Here is a 22,355-nt window from a genome sequence, read left to right on the forward strand (position 1 = left end):
GAGTAATCGCCTCCTGAGCCGGGAGAGATCATTGCAGGGAAAAACAAGCAGGTAGTTACCACATACTTGACGGTAAGTTCTTAGCCCCTTTAAACTATGAATACCTGGTAGATTTTCCTCCAAAGTATTGTACATAGATTTTATAATGTAATGTCTGCAATTACTTATCAGGAGAAATAGTTTTTTTTAAATGTGCTCCACTTAATATACTTTGTCATTCTGGTATTTGAATTTCTATGAATCACGTAATAATTAGTATTTAGACTAATAATTAGCACTACATAATTTAAATTAGTTATCTTTGTTATAAGCAAAATAAATTGGATTAAATCCATCCTGGATGGATCAGGTATGGGAATTGATAAAAATGTAGAAGAAATATTTAACTAGTCGCATCTCGCACCTATTAACAGGATTCAAGAATGTAAGTGAAGCTAGCGTTAGACTTAAAAAATAGCAACCACTATAATGAGCAGATTGGCCAGTTGGTAAGACAACTATTACTGTCATTAGGCTGCAGCCTGCTCAGTATGAGTACAGATATTTGCCAGAAGTTGATTTCTATTACATTTATACTCATTTCTTTCCAGTGGGGTGTATCATATCTAATTTTAGCTTATGGAGAAATAATTGCTTATAACCAGGAAATATAAGGGAGGTACAAGGACAAATTAGTAAAGTAAAGACGGAGGATAGGGCATTAATAATCACAGACAATAGACCATTAAATATTGCCATGACAAGGATATGAGTAGCCATCTTTTAGAAGCCAAGAAAAGCAGACCACTCCCGAGACCAATGTCTCACTTGTCAGATATGGAGCAAAGACCACAAAAGGCCAAAGACAGGAAGTCTATAATCAAAAATCCAGACCCCCAATCCTGGTTTTCACAGATCCAGATTACCATTTCCAAAAAAAAGATTCAAACCCTCAAGAATCAACTCTTTTGGGCCTAAAGGACAAAGCAATTATGTAGTTCTCCATACGAGTTGTTGCGTATGTCCCCAGTAACAATATTTTTAAGGCAGCCATGTTTAAAATGTTCCCTTGTGAAGATAGTACAAGACATTTCTATGTATTCATAGCCCTCCACAGGTTAGAGCTGCGGAAAATATGGTATTGGCAGAAGTGAGAAGGAAAGATAAATGAGGACGGTGGCCAGATTACGTATGTTGTCTGGGAGGGCGGCATTATAGCTAAAGGCAAAGGCTTGGGGCAGATCAGCTTCTCTGCTGACCCAGATGTGAAGCCAAACTGGAAGTCAGGCACGTATGACAGCACCAATTTCGGCTTTCTACATAGTGTGGTAAGACGACTCGCCAGGCTGCTTCCAGAAGTAGACTCAGGAACCCGGTTTTCTATGCAGGCTTTATTATATGGCATAAACCCTGCAACTCCAGCAAAAATAAACACGGCCTTACTGGCAAAACAACAAAACAAAAGATAAAAGATAGCACAGTCCATATGTATGGGGAATACGCCCACACAGGGTGTAATCCCAGCCCTCAGCTCCATCCTGAGCTCTAGCTTTCCCAGTCTGGAGACCTTGCCTCTCCAGACCACAATTTAAATTTAAATAAATTTAAACCATGCTCAGCCACACCCTGAGGGGAGGTATGGTGAATGACGTCCCTCCCATCTCTATGTCATTCACATAAAACCACACCCTTTAAAAGAGTTAACCCCCAGCATATAATATGCTGGCAGAAATTGAGTAGGTCTCAGTTCACACAGGAGAGCAACCTGAGTGACACATACCTCCCCTCGTATATTACACCATTGACTCTGTCACAATAGACTCATAAAAAGCTGACGGCTGGCCAGACATCAGTCACGTGAGTGACTTAACTGATAGAAAGGAGCAGGAAAACAGCGAAAAAGAAAAGGAGAACTGAAAAAGTGGACCCAGTAGTGAAGCACTGATGGTGAGTGAAACACCCAGACCGTATCCTATGACTGTCAAATTTTGGGTCTGTGAAAATCATGTAGCACATGCATGGCTGCCGTGTGCTATCCATTTTATTTTTCCTCAATCCTATAGACCTGAAAAGCCAAGCCTTTGACTTGTATGGGTCTGTGTGGTTGTATGAAATGTGAAGAAGGCCATGATGGTTAGACAAGAATGGGAACCTTTCTGAGGAAAGCTCACCCATATCTCAGACAGAAGCATCCTGTTAAACCCCCATACACTTTAGATAGCTGTTGGCCCAATGTTGGTTCAGCTGACAGTTATCTCACCCGACTCTCCCATACACAGGAGCGGTTGCTCAGCCAAGCGCTTGTGTTCTCCATGAGAGCCACTGCCAGACATCCATGGTGGTGGCTTATCGCAGAGGGATCGGCAGTCTGAAACTGAACATACTGGATTCTTAACTTCCACAATAATTTCTGGAATTCTCATACATTAATCAGTCAGTCGGACCCGTCGATATCGGCAGGTTCGGCTAACAGGCTGATGTATATGAAGGGGGCAGGGTTTACTCTTACAAAATCTCTCTTTTGCGCAACTTTGGCCATGTCTGCATGATCATACACACACACATATTATATATATATATATAATATATATATATATATATATATATATATATATATATATATATATATATATATATATATATATATATATATATATATATATATATATATATATATATATATACTTACATACATACACACACACACACACACACACACACACACACACACACACCTTACGATCCACCTTATTGTGTCACCTTGGTCTTAACACCTTATACCGAGGTGCACATTTACACCAAAAAGAGATTGCGTCAAGATTGAGAAGGTTGATATTTAATTGACTAGACCAACTGTACAATAAATGCCAATGAAATACATAATTAATTGTAGAACAATATATAGCAATGAAATTTCTTATAATATATAAAAAAAAAACATGTTTCTAGAATAAAATGAATGTAAAATAGGCCTGCAGACTTACAATTCGTCCAATATTATGCTTTAAGGGAAAAATGGCAAAGTGGATATGGAGGTAAAATTCAAGCTTTTGCGCCAAAGGATCATTATTGCGGGTGTCCGGAGGAACATGTTCATTCCACGTCTCAAAGAAGGTTTTTCTTTCCCCATCTTCAAAAGCTGTGAGGAGGTCTTTCTGCAAGACAAGACATGAGAGGAGAACGTTCAGTATAAGCAGGTTGCAATCATTTCTACTAGACTCATGGATATTCTTGAATACTATTAATGGCAACGTTGGAAAGTATAAACCTTATATAGGAATCTCTCATATCTAAGGCTCTGTCTACAATAATATCCTATTGGTGACATTTATTGCAAATTTCATCAGAAGTGACCAGAGGAATAACAGTATAGGCTGCCAACGTGGCAGACAGCACAATGCAACTCATTGCCAGCACGTCTGATTATTGTTGGAATACGAGGGGAATATACCGACACGAGCAATGATTTTAGGGTCCAAATAAACAATCCAATCAGTTGACAAATGAGCCTTTTGCTTGTTCGACAAATGATCAGCGGGAGGTTTACATGGGTCAATGATTGGGGTCACTTATTAAAGTCATTTATGACCAATCAAGGGCAGGTAAAAATCCAACCGGTCAAACACTACTAAGGAATGACAGAAAGCTAATATCTAGACTGTATGAAGGGTTAAGAACGTCCTCATCTGCTATCTTATAAGGAGAAGGGATGCATCTTATCATATCCTGTTACACCTATGTGCTCACCTCCATGACCTTAGCCTAACAGACTTGCTCTTGTCTAAATGGAAAAGAATGAAGCAATATATCTAAGAGACAAGACGTTTCCTAACATTCACCACCCTGTCTGCAGGAGGTGAGGATCAGCTCAGACAAGGCGTTGTACCAGAAGGGCGCCCCCTCCTCAGTGTTAACATTCTTCACATTGCGTGTCTCTCTGCAACCTACATCCTTAATTACAATAAACGTCCCAATGATACTCGCCTCGGAGACTGCCGGCATTTAATGGAGCACTAAATATATACATATACTACATTCCTAAAACACAGGCACAGATGACCCCCAACACTGCAAACAAACACAGAAGGGTACACTCAGCAAAGATTAAGCTTTATTTCAGGGGAACCAATCTGATGGCCGTACACGTTTGTTAGGAGGCGTATGGACAACCACCCAGATATTCTGGACGTCTATTTCATGCACACAGCCCGGATAATACACAAAGAGGGAACAACGGCGCCCCAGAGGGCTACATAGACTGGGGGGTGTGCACCTCCGAAACATTCAAAAGAAACTGTGTGAACACCTGGCAGAAAGAACGCAAAAGCTTCTTCAGATGTATATATATATATAGTAAACCCACTCAAGAATAAGGTCCTCTGATGGAAAATAATATTTTTACAACAACAACACTATTTTAAAAAGAATCTATCATCACAATTTTGTTACCCCCATCTAAGAGCAGCATGACGCAGGGGCAGAGACCCTGATTCCAGCAACGTGTCACTTACTGGGCTGCTTACTGCAGTTTCGATTAAAAATGGCTCTCTGCGCTGCAGATTTACCAGTTCTCTGAATGTTGAGCTCTGTATAACCCCGACCACACCACTGATTGGCAGTTTTTTGTGTATACTGTACATAGACAAAGCTGTCAATCAGTGTTGGGGAGGTTATACAGCACTCATGAATATGAAGGACTACATGGCAGCAGGTTTAGTAGTCCTCTAGAGATAATTTGCTACTGATAAAACTGTGATTTTTCTAAAAACTATACTTAGCAGCCCAGTAAGTTACACATTGCTGGAATCAGGGTATCTGCCCCTACATCATGAAGCTCTCAAATTAAGTAGCAAAAGCCTGTTGACAGACTCCTTTTAAGTTCATAAAAGCCAGTCTATTGCCATTTTTCCTGGGGAACACCTTTAATTCTGGGGACAGTCTGGAATTTTCAACCAAATTAGAACTAATCTCCATCAATTTTATATGGAGGAAAATGTACAGAAATATGGACAAGATGCAGCTGTCAAGTCTCTGCTGACTTCAGCTCAATTTTCTATTTCCTTATTAAAATGGTTGTTTAATATGGAAAACATTTCCTTTTTCTAGGCATGGATTTTCTCAAACTAACAAACAAAGGCATACGTATTTTTTGGACTATAAAACACACTTTTTGCCTCCAAAATTTTGGAGAAAACTGGGGGGTGCGTCTTATAGTCTGGATATACCTGCTGTGGCTGTATCTGTGGAGGGGTCGGGGGAGCGGCGGCAGAGGAGAGGTCATAGAAGCAGTAGCCGGGTGCTGTGGCTAACACTGTGCTCGTTGTTAATGAAAATGAATATTCACTGCTCCCCACGCCCAAGGGAGTGGAGGGCAGTGAATATTCATCCTCTTTAATAGCGGGCACGGTGTTAGCCACAGCTACCGGCTTCCTGTAGCTGCTGAGCGATCACATGTGTCCGCTGTTAAAGAGAATGAATATTCACTACTCTCCACTCCCAACGGGCGTGGGGAGCAATGAATATTAATTTTCTTTAACAGCGGACACATGTGATCGCTGAGCCGCTGCAGGAGCCGTTGGCTGCGGCTAACACCATGCCCGCTATTAAAGAGCATGAATATTCACTACTCTCCACACTCATAGTCCCGGGCGTGGAGAGCAGTGCATATTCCGACAGCTAACCTTAACGTGTGAGGGCGCATGGCAGTGATGTCTTGTGCTGCTTACAGGGTGAGATCAGCTGCTGGCAGCAGAATAGGACACAGCGCTGGAGCAGAGGAAGGAAGGGGAGTAGAATAGTTTAGTTTTTTTTCATGTGTGCAGCGTGTTGGGGGCCATGCATACCAGGATTGGGGATGAGGGGGCCATGCATACCAGGATGGAAATGAGGGGGCCATGTATACCAGGATGGGGATGAGGGGGGGTCATGCATACCAGGATGGGGAGGTCTGTGCAGGGTCCAGAAGTGATGTCTTCATTGTCCAGATGTCAACAGGACCGCTGATTGGCTGAAGCAGTCAGGTGACTAGCACAATGCAACATCCAATGATTTTAAAACATCCATGCCTACAGAAAAACAATTTTTGGTCTCGGACAACCCCCATAAATTAAATTCTCACACTTAAGTGGTGACAACTGTGAGACTGCCATTCAATTGCTTGCAATTGTTATAAACCTCTATTTCTGCTTCTACTATTTATTCATTGTTGCGATCCCGTATTCATAGTGCACGTTACAGATCATACATTAATATCTGGAATATTTCTTGTGTACCAGGTATAGGTACAGTCATACTCCTTGTCAGACACCATTATTCTACTGTACGGTTGTGTATGACAAAGATTCCTGTTATTCATTAATTACTTAGTCTTTATCTAATATTTCGAATAAACAAAAAGAAAGAAGAATATCAAATATTTCATTGGTGTGGTATTGCAATTTACCCACCTGTATAAGTAAAGTCCTAGAATCTCTAGTAACTGATCCATCACCTCTGGGAATTGGTTTGCCTTTAACCTTACACTCCTTGGTGAAGCTTTTCAGAGTCTCATGAAACTCTCCGAAATTAAGAAACTAAGAGAAAACAAATAAAATACAGCAGAACATGACACTAAGAAAAGTACATTGCAATGTAAAGACGAACATGATCTGTACCCATAGGTAATAGGATCACTTTCTGTATGGCCATTTTAATGGTTTCTTTGAAACGTTGCTATCCCATTTCCCTGCTCCGGGGTGGCATTCCACATAATTACTTTGGGAAACAGGGAGCAATTATTGTAACATAAGAATATATGTATATGAGGAGAGCCACGTAGGCCGTTCTGCACGTTCTGGAGAAGCCAATGCACAATGTGATTGTTTGATGAGGGGCCCGGAGCAGGTCATGGGAAGACTAACATTGGTTCTGCCTGATGAGCGGAAAAATATTTATGTTGTACATGTTCATATTCACTCTCTTCAATCACTAGCAATGTATATATTGCATTCAGGCTAAGTGAGAACCGGAGGCAACAGATTCCTCCTAGTGAGAAAGTAATATATCCACAATAAACCACCAAACATGATGGTAATACCTCTTCTACATAGGTCACTGGAATGTATATTCTAAGGCACCTTTATACTTACTTGTTGTGGTGTCATACCACTACTGATCTGGGGGGAAATAATGGCAAAAAAAATTCTATTGAAAAAAAAAAATGCTCTTTTTTTGTAAGGATATAGAAAATGATCTAAATATGGTTTTATGCAATGTGTTTTCCCATATAATATATATATCTATATCTATATATATATATATATATATATATATATATATATATATATATTGGTGCAGACCAAAAGTTTGGACACACCTTCTCATTTAAAGATTTTTCTGTATTTTCATGACTATGAAAATTGTACATTCACACTGAAGGCATCAAAACTATGAATTAACACATGTGGAATTATATACTTAACAAAAAAGTGTGAAACAACTGAAAATATGTCTTATATTCTAGGTTCTTCAAAGTAGCCACCTTTTGCTTTGATGACTGCTTTGCACACTCTTGGCATTTTCTTGATGAGCTTCAAGAGGTAGTCACCGGAAATGGTCTTCCAACAATCTTGAAGGAGTTCCCAGAGAGGCTTAGCACTTGTTGGCCCTTTTGCCTTCACTCTGCGGTCCAGCTCACACCAAACCATCTCGATTGGGTTCAGGTCTGGTGACTGTAGATGCCAGGTCATCTGGTGTAGCACCCTATCACTCTCCTTTTTGGTCAAATAGCCCTTACACAGCCTGGAGGTGTGTTTGGGGTCATTGTCCCATTGAAAAATAAATGATGGTCCAACTAAACGCAAACCGGATGGAATAGCATGCTACTGCAAGATGCTGTGGTAGCCATGCTGGTTCAGTATGCCTTCAATTTTGAATAAATCCCCAACAGTGTCACCAGCAAAGCACCCCCACACCGTCACACCTCCTCCATGCTTCACGGTGGAAACCAGGCATGTAGAGTCCATCCGTTCACCTTTTCTGCGTCGCGCAAAGACACGGTGGTTGGAACTAAAGATCTCAAATTTGGACTCATCAGACCAAAGCACAGATTTCCACTGGTCTAATGTCCATTCCTTGTGTTCTTTAGACCAAACAAGTCTCTTCTGCTTGTTGCCTGTCCTTAGCAGTGATTTCCTAGCAGCTATTTTACCATGAAGGCCTGCTGCACAAAGTCTCCTCTTAACAGTTGTTGAAGAGATGTGTCTGCTGCTAGAACTCTGTGTGGCATTGACCTGGTCTCTAATCTGAGCTACTGTTAACCTGCGATTTCTAAGGCTGGTGACTCGGATAAACTTATCCTCAGAAGCAGAGGTAACTCTTGGTCTTCCTTTCCTTGGGCGGTCCTCATGTGAGCCAGTTTCTTTGTAGCGCTTGATGGTTTTTGCAACTGCACTTGGGGACACTTTCAAAGTTTTCTCAATTTTTCGGACTGACTGAGCTTCATTTCTTAAAGTAATGATGGCCACTCGTTTTTCTTTACTTAGCTGCTTTTTTTTTGCCATAATACAAATTCTAACAGTCTATTCAGTAGGACTATCAGCTGTGTATCCACCAGACTTCTGCACAAACACAACTGATGGTCCCAACCCCATTTATAAAGCAAGAAATCCCACTTATTAAACCTGACAGGGCACACCTGTGAAGTAAAAACCATTTCCGGTGACTACCTCTTGAAGCTCATCAAGAGAATGCCAAGAGTGTGCAAAGCAGTCATCAAAGCAGAAGGTGGCTACTTTGAAGAACCTAGAATATAAGACATATTTTCAGTTGTTTCACACTTTTTTGTTAAGTATATAATTCCACATGTGTTAATTCATAGTTTTGATGCCTTCAGTGTGAATGTACAATTTTCATAGTCATGAAAATACAGAAAAAATCTTTAAATGAGGTGTGTCCAAACTTTTGGTCTGTACTGTGTGTATATACACTGCTCAAAAAAATAAAGGGAACACTTAAACAACAGAATATAACTCCAAGTCAATCAAACTTCTGTGAAATCAAACTGTCCACTTAGGAAGCAACACTGATTGACAATCAATTTCACATGCTGTTGTGCAAATGTAATAGACAATATATGGAAATTATTGGAAATTATCAAGATAAACTCAATAAAAGGAGTGGTTCTGCCGTTGGAGACCACAGACCACATCTCCGTACCAATGCTTTCTGGCTGATGTTTTGGTCACTTTTGAATGTTGGTTGTGCTTTCACACTCATGGTAGCATGAGACTGACTCTACAACCCACAGATGTTGCTCAGGTAGTGCCGCTCTTCCATGATGGCACATCAATGCGAGCTGTGGCAAGGTTTGCTGTGTCTGTCAGCGTAGTGTCCAGAGGCTGGAGGCGCTACCAGGAGACAGGCCAGTACACCAGGAGACGTGGACGGGGCCGTAGGAGGGCAACAACCCAGCAGCAGGACCGCTACCTCCGCCTTTGTGCAAGGAGGAACAGGAGGAGCACTGCCAGAGCCCTGCAAAATGACCTCCAGCAGGTCACAAATGTGCATGTGTCTGCACAAATGGTTAGAAACCAGTTCCTGCAAGATGAAGGCATTGAAGCAATGGACTGGCCAGCCCGTTCCCCAGACCTGAATCCGATTGAGCACATCTGGGACATCATGTCTCGCTCCATCCACCAACGTCACGTTGCACCACAGACTGTCCAGGAGTTGGCGGATGCTTTAGTCCAGGTCTGGGAGGAGATCCCACAGGAGACCATCCGCAACCTCATCAGGAGCATGCCCAGGCATTGTAGGGAGGTCATACAGGCACGTGGAGGCCACACACAATACTGAGCCTCATTTTGACTTGTTTTAAGGACATTACATCAAAGTTGGATCAGCCTGTAGTGTGTTTTTCCACTTTAATTTTGGGGGTGACTCCAAATCCAGGCCTCCATTGGTTAATAAATTTGATTTCCATTGATGATTTTTGTGTGATTTTGTTGTCAGCACATTCAACTTTGTACGGAACAAAGTATTCAATGAGAATATTTCATTCATTCAGATCTAGGATGTGTTATTTGAGTGTTCCCTTTATTTTTTTGAGCAGTGTATATATATATTTATTTTGGACAGCCCCTTTATTAAAAACAACAATAGACAGATAAACAATAAAAGAACAAAAGACTAATCTGAATATAACACAACAGCCAATGGCTCAATTCTACATATAATAAAAATAAGTATGCAAAAGTCCTTTTAATTTATAAGCAAAAACCATAAGAGTTGGAGATCCGTAGCATGAAAGACATAACTGGCACCTAATAGACCCCTTTTTCTTTTTAATGGATCTGACGGCTTTTGCCGAGATGTGAACATAGTCATGAGGATATGACCACATTCATTTTTTTTTTTTAACAGATATTTGGGATGGATCCTCAACAAAATCTTCTTCTAAAACTCTTGGAAACTCTTTTCTATGGAAAATCCACTTTGCTGTTCATTGAGTTTTTATAGCTTTTATTTTCCCCTGAAGAGGTTTAGAAAACTGCCTGGCAGAAAAAAAGAAAGCACATGTCACTTCTTTGAAGAGAATCCAGAAGGAAGCCAGTCCAAACGAAGTACTGTCCAATCAAAAGGCAGCAAAAAAACAATTCAAGAAAAAAAAAACTCTTACAAAATCCCCCCCCCCCTTCCCTCCCCCAACAAAAAAAAAAAAAGGAATGTTTTCTGTAGGGGTTTCTGCTTGAAGAACTCAATACAAACTTGTGTGCACATAGCCTAAAATATCTAAAGAGAAAAAAAAACTACAACCGGAAAATAAGAAATAAAAAAAGTTCCAGCGACTAGAATTATGTCGAAAAGTTGCCCTTAGGAGAAAAATGCATCAGATACAGACCTTTGTATATACACAATAAAGAGTGCGGTATACTCACCTCTTTTACTAACCCAAGTAAATCTGCCTCGTATGCCAAAATATCACCCATTTTAACACTAATCGGTTACTTGCCACATAGCAAGAAGAGCTAAAGAAAAAAGATAAGAGCAAAATATTACACAGCAAATCTGAACAATCATAAAGGCATAACAATCCCAGAGGAAAGCCCATTATGCCAAAATTACGCCACCCAGATAGCACCCACCATTCAGTTAAGGCCACATTTTTCTGCTCTGGATCTCAGTGTATAGACTCATGCACTCGTCCCCATGACCAATTTTTGCAGCATGCATGATTTTCCTATGATAATCAGAATGTATTCAGCCATTGAAGTCAATGGTCTAAAAAAAATAATGGGACCACACTTGGAGGACACGGACAGACTGAATGGGGAAGATTGAGAACCTTTTTTTTTTTCCTTTTCATTCTCCACACCCGAGAAAGTCTGATCAGAGTGTGAATAGCAGAATTGGAGAAATTTTCTTGGAAAAGAGAAAAACAGTTGTGTGACCCCAACCATGGGGCTTATTCAGATGTCTGGGGTTTTTTCACATATGAGAAAAATGGTCCTGGTTTCACCAGTGATTTTGTTCAGAATGAGTTTGGACCGAATTTTAAACGTTTTTCTCAGATGAGAAAAGAAAAGGTTTCTCTACCTTCTCCTATCTAGCCATCTGTGAAAACCAGAGAGCACATGGAAGGCATCCGAGTGCTGAACAATTTCTTCACGGACCCATAGACTTGCATTGTGATTTTGATTCAAGACTCGATCAATATCGGACAAGTCTCTGCAATTTTGAATGGACCAGTCAGTCTGCAAAATAATTGAGATAGGACAGCCCCATAGACCATCATAGGTATGAGTGCTGTGAAAAGCACAGATAGAACTCGTATGTCAAAGTGTGAACGAGGCCTAAACCTGCAGTAATTCCACACCCTCATCTGCAGCATCCTTGCTTTTCCATGTGAATGTTTTCGCTTTATTAATACCCGTCGTCTACATGCAGCAAATCCCAGCATATTGGCCCCATATCTGCGTGGTGTGAACCAGCCCTGACTGGGTGCCACCCTCCCGGCCCGGCTTCGCTGCTCAGTAGTGTTTACTGCAGGAATTCTTGTCTCCAGACCAGAAGGTGGCATTTCACTGGAGATAGATGGAGTGAATCAGGACGCCCTGTACCCGGCAGAGATCTGGTCTTTGTTCTGCCTCGTTGGCTGGTAATAAAGACTCCAAACGCTATAATGTGATTACCCATCAAGGTAACTTTATTACGTCTTGTCTGCCACTTCCCATATAATTATATAACTTCTGACTACACAAGAAACAACACACGAAAATCTGAACATCAACATTCATATTTACAGGCGAAAGGACTTTAACCCTCAACATACCACGCTGAAAGTATTCAGACATAAGAAATTCAGGGACCAAAAATAATTAAAAAAATATATATATCACAAGAAAATTGCTCATAGAATAAACCCCACTGTCATATAGAAGCACAGGAGCAAAACCCAGCATGGAGCTGTGTGTGACTGTGGCAGCAGCATGCTCTGTGCTGGGTGCACAGCTCCCGGGTGCACAGCTCCAGGTTGGTACATGGAGCCCAGGAACCTGTGGAGATACTGACACAGAACAGAGACAATTCCATACAGTCCTGGCTGTCTCTTCACACCTCTGCTGTCTGGACAGCTCACGGCAGGGTCCGAGCTCTGCATGTGGCATTATGGAGGGGTCGGGACTGTAATGTTGTGGGACTAATTGGTATTGTAGAGAGGCCCTGATTCGCATTGTGATACTGTATAAATACCATGTGAGGGCTCTTTATTCAAAAATACAATGGGCCTCTGTGGCTGGTATTATAGAGGGGTGAAGCCTGGCTCTGCAGTGGGGAACTGACTGGCATTCTGGTGGTGCACTGTGTTATTAAAGGGGTTGTCCACTACTATTTAAAATATGCCAAAGCGTTTTTATGATGAATAGAAGCTTCTTTGTAATTACCTCCCTCTGCTGTTTCTGCCTGTGAGTGGCGCTATCGGTGGCCGCTCACAGGCAGCACGTGACCCCCCGCTGCAGCCGGCTCTGACATCCGCTGACGTCACGACAAGTCCAGGCTGCAGCCGGGGGTCTTTGTCTTTCGCATTCCACCGGGGTTCTTACCGAGCGTCATACCCAGCATCCACCGCGCGCTCTCCCTCTCCCCATTTATTGGGAAAGCGCGCAGTGGATGCTGGGTGTGACGCGGTGGGGTAACCCCGCCCACAATCCAGCATCCAAAGCGGGGACCCCAGCACTGAGTCACACCTCAATAGACAGGACGTCAGCGGGGGGTCACGTGCAGCCTGTGACTGGCCAGTGATAGCGCCACTCACAGGCAGAAATGGCAGAGGGAGATAATTATAAAGAAGTTACCGTATATTCCGGCGTATAAGACGACCTGGTGTATAAGACGACCCCCCTACTTTCCTGTTAAAATATAGAGTTTAGGATATATTCACCGTATAAGACTACCCCTTTTCCAACGCATACCAAACACCGGTAAAAATTAAAAAAAAACAGATTTGAATTTAACATGGTCCTTTTTTAATTTAAATTCTTATGACATGCAGGTATATAGCAGGAAAACTGTCACTCATAAACATATTAAAATAGGGGGGACCCCACGTCATTTTTTGGGGGGGTCCCCCATTCTAATAGCTAGTAAAGGCTAGGTATTCAGCTGGGGGCTGATATTAGTAGCCTGGGAAGCTCCGTGGGTATTACCCCCTTCCCAGACTTCAAACATCTGCCCCAGCCGTCTGCTTAACCTCCGCTAGAGACTATAATGATGGTGGATCCCACGCCAATTTTCTTTTTAAAAAATCCTTTATTTTAACACTAAATGACAATTGAGGGGTTAATAAAGATGCAGTCCCTAAATTATTATTAATTTTGTAATTAATTTTTCCCAAAAATGTTGACGTGGGGCTTCGCCATATTTTTGTGTCCAGCCAGGTACAGCAGGCAGGAACGGGCTGCCCCCAACCACCAGCTGCCTATTTGTACCTGGCCGGACACAACAATATAGGGAAGCCCTTTTTTTTAATTATTTCATGAAATAATTTAAAAAAAAAAGACGTGGGGCTTCGCCCTATTTTTGTGTCCAGCCAGGTACAACTAGGCAGCTGGGGGCTGGAATCCGCAGCGCAGGGAGGCCCAAGCTTTCTGGCCCCCCCCCGCTGCAAATTGCAGTCCGCAGCCACCCCGGAAAATGGCGCGTTCATAGAAGCGCCATCTTCTGGCGCTGTACCCAACTCATCCAGTGCCCTGGTGCGGTGGCTCACTGGGTAATAAAGGGGTTAGGGCCAGCTTGGCATTATCAGCTGGCCCTAAGCCCGAAATTCATGGGGTCACGCCAATATTAGACATGACCGCCATGAATTTCTAGTAAAGTAATTAAAAAAAACACAACACCCAGAATAAAGTCCTTTAATTGAAATAAACACACAATTTTTTAATGTTCTAAATTAAACCATACTTACAGTCACACCCATTCCAGCTGAAGCCAACGATCTCCTGCAATAAAAGTAAAATAATAAAGCAACCTCATCCTTACCTTCCCATGGTTCCCAGGACCGGTCCAGCTCTGCTACATTCACATGACAGGCTGCACCGCAGCAGAACGCTGCCGTTCAGCTTGCCATGCGGCAGACACTGAGAAGCGCAGGCATGCTTGTGCTCCTCAGTGTCTGACTGTGACGGCATCCAGATGAGCCGAGATCATGTCCAATGAACTCGGCTCACCTCATGCACGTCACTGACAGCGTGGGAAAATTCTCCTGCTCCCCGCATGCGCAGTAGAAGTTTCCCACGCTGTCAGTGACGCACGTCCAGGAGGTGAGCTGAGTTCATTGTCGGCTCATCTGGATGCCGTCACAGCGAGACACTGAGGAGCGCAAGCATGCCTGCGCTTCTCAGTGTCTGCGGGATGACAGGCTGGATGGCAGCTTTCTGCTGCGGTCCAGCCTGTCATCTCGATGTAGCAGGGCTGAAGCTGTCCTGGGAACCATGGAAAGGTAAGGATGATGTTGCTTTATTATTTTTCTTTTATTGCAGGAGATCGTTGGCTTCAGCTGGAATGGGCGTGATGGTAAGTATGGTTTAATTTAGAACAATAAAGAATTGTGTGTTTATTTCAATTAAAGGACTTTATTCTGGGTGTTTGTGTTTTCTTTTAACTTTGACTATGGGGTTAGTAATGGGGGCGTCTTATAGACGCCTCTCCATTACTAACCTGGGCTTGATGTCAGCTGGCATTATAAGCTGACATCAACCCCAGCCCTATTACCCCACTGCCACCGCTACAGGGCAATGGGAAGAGCGAGGCTAAGTGCCAGAATTGGCGCATCCTATGGATGCGCCATTTCTGGGGCGGCTGACGGCTGGTGTTTCTAGCCTGGGAGGGGGCCAATATTCATGGCACCCTTCCTGGGCTATTAATACCAGCCCCCAGCTGTCTGCCTAGCCTTTGCTAGCTATTAAAATAGGGGGGACCCCACGTAATTTTTTTGGGATCCCCCATTTTAACAGCTAGTAAAGGCTAGGTATTCAGCTGGGGGCTGATATTAGTAGCCTGGGAAGCTCCGTGGGTATTACCCCCTTCCCAGGCTTCAAACATCTGCCCCAGCCGTCTGCTTAACCTCCGCTAGAGACTAAAATTAAGGGGAACCCCACGCCAATTTTTTTTTAAATAAATCCGTTATTTTAACACTGGATGACAAGTACAGTAACCAGCACTGTCACTGTACTTCATATATATGTGACTGACATGTTTCTATCTATCTAATCTATGTGTGATGCTCTATCTTTCTGTTATAAATTGTCGGGTACCGCTGCTGAATTGCCGGCCGGCTTTTTTAAAGAGACGGTGCACGAAAACACTAATATTTTTTTAAATAAATCCTTTACACTAAATGACAAGTACAGTAAGCAACACTGTCACTGTACTTCATATATATGTGACTGACATGTTTCTATCTATCTAATCTATGTGTGATGCTCTATTCTTTCTATTCTAAATTGTCGGGTGCCGGCTTATGCCGCTGCTGAATTGCCGGCTTTTCATATATTGTCACAGAAGCGATGCGAACTTCCCTGCTCCGGACACAGCGCAGTGCTTCTGTGACAAGTGAAAGCTGTCGGCACAGAAGCCCTGCGCTGTGTCCGGAGCTGGGAATACGCAGCGATGTGTCAGTTTCAGCACAGAAGCGCTGACTGTCTGGACCTACCGCCGCCGTATTTTAACTCCCTCCACCTTATATTAACTCCGACATGGCAGGGATACGGCCACGGCAGCTTATTAACACCCCCAGAGTATCCCCGCATGTCAATTTCTGAAAGTTCAAAAGCATTACCGGCGTAAAAGACGACCCCAGACTAGACAGAAGATTTTTCAGTCTTCAAAAGTCGTCTTATACGCCGGAATATACGGTACTTTTCATCAAAAAAAAGCTTTGGAATATTTTAAGTAATAGTGTACAACCCCTTTAATATTCTTGGCTTCTATAGCGCCATCATATTTCACAGCGCTTTACAGACATTATCGGCACAGTCCCCATTGGGGCTCACAATCTAGATTCCCTATCATTATGTCTTTGGAGAGTGGGAGGAAACCCACGCAAACACGGGGAGAACATTTTGTGAGATTTGAACCCAGGACCCCAGCGCTGCAAAGCAACAGAGCTAACCACTGAGCCACCATGTGTTACTGTATTAGTGCCATGTGTGGGTTCTTTATTTGGCACTGTGGCTGGCTAGCATTATGGTGTGCACTGGCATGGCATAGATACTGTACAGCTGGGGCCCACTAAAACGTGAGCCAATGTTCCGCCATGATGCCAGATAGTGCTCCACTGCCCCACAACAATGCTAATCAATGGCAGATAGTGCCCCACTACAAAACCAATTAAGGTGCCACATACAGAGGCCTTACCCTTCCATGAGATCTGCAGAGGGCAGAGATGTGAAGAGGCAGAAAGGGCTTTGAGAGGGTGAAAGAAATCACTATTATCTGCCCCTTGGAAAGTCAATTATTACACAATTCTGATGTTGGATCTGACTGTTCATTTAACCCTTTCACCCCAAGCCTGTTTTCACCTTCCTGACCAAGCCAATTTTTTTCAAGTCTGACCAGTGTCACTTTATGAGGTAATAACTCTGGAACGCTTTTAATCGTATCCCAGTGCTTCTTAGGCCGGTTTCACACGTCCTGATTTTTCTGGCACCGGAAAAACCCGTACCGGAGATGTCCGTTTCCGTGTGTGGCACACGAGTGGCAACCGTATGCCGCCCATGTGCCGCATCACGAGCACACGTACCGGCGCCTGGAAATCAGTGGTACGGTTAGTGCTGTTTCCAAGCGCAGGGTGCTGAACGCTGCCCTCATCATGGTTCCTTGCCGGCGCTGCAATCAGCACTAGCAAGGGACAATGTTGGGAGCAGTAGTCTGCTCCCGCAGTGTCCGTGTATAAAAATAATAAAATCCTTACACTCACCTGTCCGGAGATGTCCCCTGCTGTAATCCTCTGACCGCTGACGCCTGAGGAGCAGGGAAGAAAGACTCCCTCCAGCGAGTGAGCCCCGGAACGGCGCTGAGCTCAGGTGTGGTGTCCTGTCACTCAATGAGCTCTGCTCAATGCAGGGCCCCGCTCGCTGGAGCAGCTCATTCTCCCTGGCGTGAGCGGTCAGAGGATTACAGCAGGGGACATCTCCGGACAGGCGAGTATAAGGATTTTATTATTTTATTCTTATTTTTACACATGGACACTGCGGGAGCAGACTACTACTCCCAACATTGTTCCTTGCTCGTGCTGATCACAGCGTGAGCAAGGGACAATAATGAGGGCAGCGTTCAGCACCCGGCGCTTGGGAACATTCGCTTCCTGTACACTGATTCCCAAGTGCTGGTATGTGTCTCACTGATGACACACGGATGTCATCTGTGTGTGTTCAGAGTGGGACATTTTGTGGACTGTGCAGTGTGTAAAAAACGGATATGTCTACGTGTGGAACATACGGACACACCGTCCGTGGAAACACACTGACATGTGTGCAGACCCATAGATCTGCGTGTGTCAGTGTCTCCAGTACGTGTGGAAACTGTCACCACACATACTGGACACACTGACGTGTGAAAGAGCCTTTAAACTGTTTTTTCGTGACATGTTAAACTTCATATTAGTGTTAAATTTTGGTAGATATGATTTGCATTTATTTATGAAAACATCAAAAATGTGAAAATTTTCAAACTGAATTTTCATGCCCTTAAACCAGAGAGTTATATCACACAAAACAGTTAATAAATAACATTTACCACATGTCTACTTTACATCAGCATTATTTATGCATTTATTTATTAACCCTTTAGGGGCGTCAAAGAAATAAAAGCAATGTGGAAGGAAAAAATGAAAAATTTACTTTTTCGGCCCCAAATTTTGTATTTTCAAAAGGGTAAAAGGAGAAAATGGACCATAAAATTTGTTGTGCACTGTCTCCTGAGTACGCAGATACCCCATATGTGATGGAAAACTACTGTTTGGGCACATGGCAGGGCTCGGTAGGGAAGGAGCGCCAATTGACTTTTGCAGCGCAAAATTGGCTGGAACAATTAGCGACGCCATGTCATGTTTGCAGAGCCCCTGATGTGCCTAAACAGTGGCAAACCCCCACTAGTGACCCCATTTTGGAAACTACACCCCTCAAGGAACTTATCTAGATGTGTGGTGAGCACCTTGAACCCAGAAGTGCTTCACAGAATTTTAGAACATTGAGAATGAAAATAAAAAAATTACATTATTCCCACAAAAATGTTGCTTTAGCCCCAAATTATTCATTTTCACAAGGGTAACAGGAGCAAATGGACCATGCAATTTGTTGTGCAATTTCTCCTCAGTACGCCGATATCCCATGTGTGGTTGAAAACTACTGTTTGGGCAAGTGTCAGAGCTCGGAAGGAAAGAAGCGACAATTGAATTCTGGAGCGCAATTTTGGCTCGAATAGATTGCGGATACCATATCACATTTCAAGAGCCCCTGGCATTCCAAAACAGCAGAAACCCCCACATGTGACCCCATTTTGGAAACTACACCTCTTGAGTAAATCATCTAGGGGTCTAGGGATCATCTTTAACCCTCAGGCGATTTACAGAATTGGGCTGAGACAATGGAAAATTAATTTTTTTTCCACTAAAATGTTGCTTTGGCCCCAAGTTTATAATTTTCAAAAAATAGGAGAAAACAACCACACAGTTTGTTATGCAATTTCTCCTGATTACGAGTCTACCCCATATGTGGCCAAAAACAACTTTTGAGGCACAGTGGAAAGCTCAGAATGGAAGGAGCGCCATATTGCAGTTCAGATTTTGCTGAAATGGTTTGAGGTGGTCATGTCTCACTGTGAGAGCCCCTGAGGTGCCAGAACAGCAGAACCCCCTATAAGTGACCCCATTTTACAAACTACACTTCACAATGAATTCACCTATGATTGCAGTGATCATATTAACAGTACGGGTGTGTCACAGGATTTTATACCATTGTCAGTAAAGAAAAAATGATTACACACAAAAAAAAATTGTTTTAGCCCCAGATTTTACATGTTCACATGGGAAAATGAGTAAAACTAGCAACAAAATTTGTCACACAATTTCTGCTAAAAGTGGAAATACCCCATATGTGGCTGTACAGTACTGCTTAGCCACAAACTCGGAAGGAAAGGAGCGCTAAGTGCCAGAAGAGCAGACCCCCCCCCCCCCCTCAGGTGTCCCCATTTTGGAAATTACACCCCTCTGTGAATTTATCTACAGGTGTAGTGATGATTTTGACTCCATATGTGTTTTCCAGAAACAAGCAGCAGTGGATGTTGCTGAGTGAAAATTGCAAATCTGCCATTGTAGTGCATAGTACTTTCTAGTGCCCATACATTGTGCTCAGCTCGTGCTTCTGGAGACTTGCACCCGTAAATTAGGCGGCTCTCATCGCCACATAAATGCCAAACATTTGGCATTTTGGCATCTAAACATGGCTTACCCACAATGTGGGACTCAGAAGGGAGGGGTGGCATTAGGATTTGGGAGTGCATAATTCACTGGATTTGTTTTTGGGGGAGGGGGGGCGAGGAGCCATAGCGCTTTTCCAGAGCCATTGTGCTACCAGTAACTTGGAAGCAGCTCACTATATTCCCGTTCACAGATGATGGACTTGAGTGGGGTTTTTTTTTGTGAGTTGAAGCTTTTGTTGGGAACATTTTAGATCACATTTATCCTGCGCTCTACACTGAGCACTTACATCGGGGTTTCCATCTAAATCTGATTCAGATGAAACCCCCGAGGAATCCATTTACTATAATGAGGCAGTAGAGTTACTCTGGACTTCGTCTGGCCTCTGCTCAGCGTTATCCTTATTTTCAGAGGAGCACAAAACTGTGGTCAACCGCACTTTTATGCAAGCCTAAAAACACGGACACTGCCAGATCATAGGAAAGACATAGTCCACAGTGCCTCCATCTGCCTCATTATAGGGAATCTTCAGCTGGGGGTTCCGTCTGAATCACGTATTTCAGAGATTTATATGGAAACCCCGCTGTAGGCGCTCAGCACAGCGCGCAGGTTAAACGTGAGCCGAGTCTTACTGCGATCGTTGGGAGGCAGACTAAACAAATCAACAGCAGGTGAAGAATTAGTTTTATTTTTTACGCCATTCCCCGTGTGGTATAAGTGATTAAACAACTTTATTCTTTAAGTCGGTGTGATTACAGCGATACCAAATTTCTACTATTTTTTTATATTTGTCTGCTGTCACACACTAAAAAACGCTTTTTATTGCAAAAAAAAGTTTTTGCATGGACATATTTTGAGAGCTATAATTTTTCTATGTTTCTGCCAACAGAGTCATATGATGGCTTTTTTTTTGGCGGAACGAGTTGACGTTTTTATTGGTACTATTTTAGGGAACATAACATTTTTTGATAGCTTTCAACTTGATTGCATCAACTCAGTTACAAAACATCTGGGGGATTGGCTGGACACTTTACTACAACCACTTGTACAAAGGTCTGTGGGTTTTTTGAAGGATTCACAAGATGTGCTTAATCAACTTTCCCAAATTTCTTGGTGTTCAGATGACACTTGGGTAAGATGTGATGTTGTTTCATTATATCCCTGCATTACCTATGAAGTTGCAATACAGGCTCTGAAATTCCATCTCATCAAGTCTAGTAGTTACACCTCCGATTTGTGTGACAGTCAGTGGCGCTGGGTCCGGCTGTAGAAGGTCACTACGCTTGGCATTGCAGATGTCTTCTTGATCCTGTCATCTCTGTAGTGTAGTGATAATATTCTTCCGTTAGGACCCAGCAGCAACCTACGTCTTCTGCTGCTAATTGACACACCCTTGCTTGGTAGTTAAAAACTGTCAGTGTCTCCAGAGAGTCGCCAGTGGTAGTTCTATGTTAAAAGTCGTGAAGGGGGTAAAGAACCAGCAACCAACACAGCAAATCCAATTTGATGTGTCAGAGTGGTTTCACACTTTCTAAAATCCCGTATAAATTGACGCACCCGACAAATGTATTCTTCTAATATAAATATTTTTTTCCATAAAACGGCAAAAAATACAGTCCATCAAGGAACAATACAATGAAGTAGTTCACTTTCGGTGCACACTGCTACCATAAACGGACAATGCTGTAGATCCACAGGAGAAACTCCCGCATGCCGAGGAACTGTAGGGAGGAACAGGACGCCCACACACATTTGTGGCGTTTCGGGGGTGCCCTCCACCTTCTTCAAGTTGGATCTGACTGTTCACTTATCACAGAGATCTGTACACACAGCGGAGTACATGCTGCAACAATAACACTGTCCCACCAGGACCTTTCAATCACACAGATTTCATGTGGGCTTGTTTCAGTGTGAGTAATTTTATATGGCGGTAATATTCCATGTGGGCATTTTTCTGTGAGCGATATTCATGTGGGCTTTTTTCCTTTAAGGTTTTTTCATAAAACCAAGAAATTCATGTTTCAGGCCCCCAGGTCTTTGCGACTCATCAGTGCAAGATCAATTTTCAGCACCATCAAAGCATCGCCCATGAGCTGCATCCAGCCCTAGTCACGACTTTGACTATATTTACAGGCATAATAGAGATGCAATGCTTGGGCTATAGAATACCACAGGGAGTGAAGTCGGTATCTGCCAGTGCAATGTTTTATATGCCAGTGCTAAACAAAAGCTCGCTGGAATAAGCTGTGACAAATGTATTAAAGGTACATGTAAACAGCGGAACCATGTTATAGAACTCCTATATCTTCTCTAGGACCCTGCTATTGACCCTGGTAACTAAAAAAAAAAAAAATTAATTGAAGTTGTCCCCCGCAATCTGATAGTGAGAGCTGTGCGGTCCGATGGGCGTCTCCGGCTCATGCTC

The 22,355-nt window shown here is 43.0% G+C and overlaps 1 protein-coding gene across 3 annotated transcripts in view; it reads right to left on the reverse strand.

Moving 5' to 3' along the window:
• ARMC9 (armadillo repeat containing 9) overlaps positions 1–22,355 on the reverse strand; it is a 246,026-nt gene that overhangs the window by 211,382 nt on the left and 12,289 nt on the right. For all 3 annotated transcript variants that reach the window (XM_073675277.1, XM_073675278.1, XM_073675276.1), the window contains exons 2-4: positions 10,896–10,985; positions 6,426–6,551; positions 2,964–3,134 (exon numbers count right to left, since the gene is read on the reverse strand). In XM_073675277.1, coding sequence (XP_073531378.1) covers positions 2,964–3,134; positions 6,426–6,551; positions 10,896–10,946 — 348 coding nt within the window. In that variant the 5' untranslated portion in view covers positions 10,947–10,985. The remainder of the gene's footprint in view (positions 1–2,963; positions 3,135–6,425; positions 6,552–10,895; positions 10,986–22,355) is intronic.

The sequence above is a fragment of the Phyllobates terribilis genome, unplaced genomic scaffold (assembly GCF_046119375.1).
Source record: "Phyllobates terribilis strain yellow unplaced genomic scaffold, ASM4611937v1 Scaffold_3__8_contigs__length_932513732, whole genome shotgun sequence".
Classification (NCBI taxonomy): domain Eukaryota; kingdom Metazoa; phylum Chordata; class Amphibia; order Anura; family Dendrobatidae; genus Phyllobates; species Phyllobates terribilis.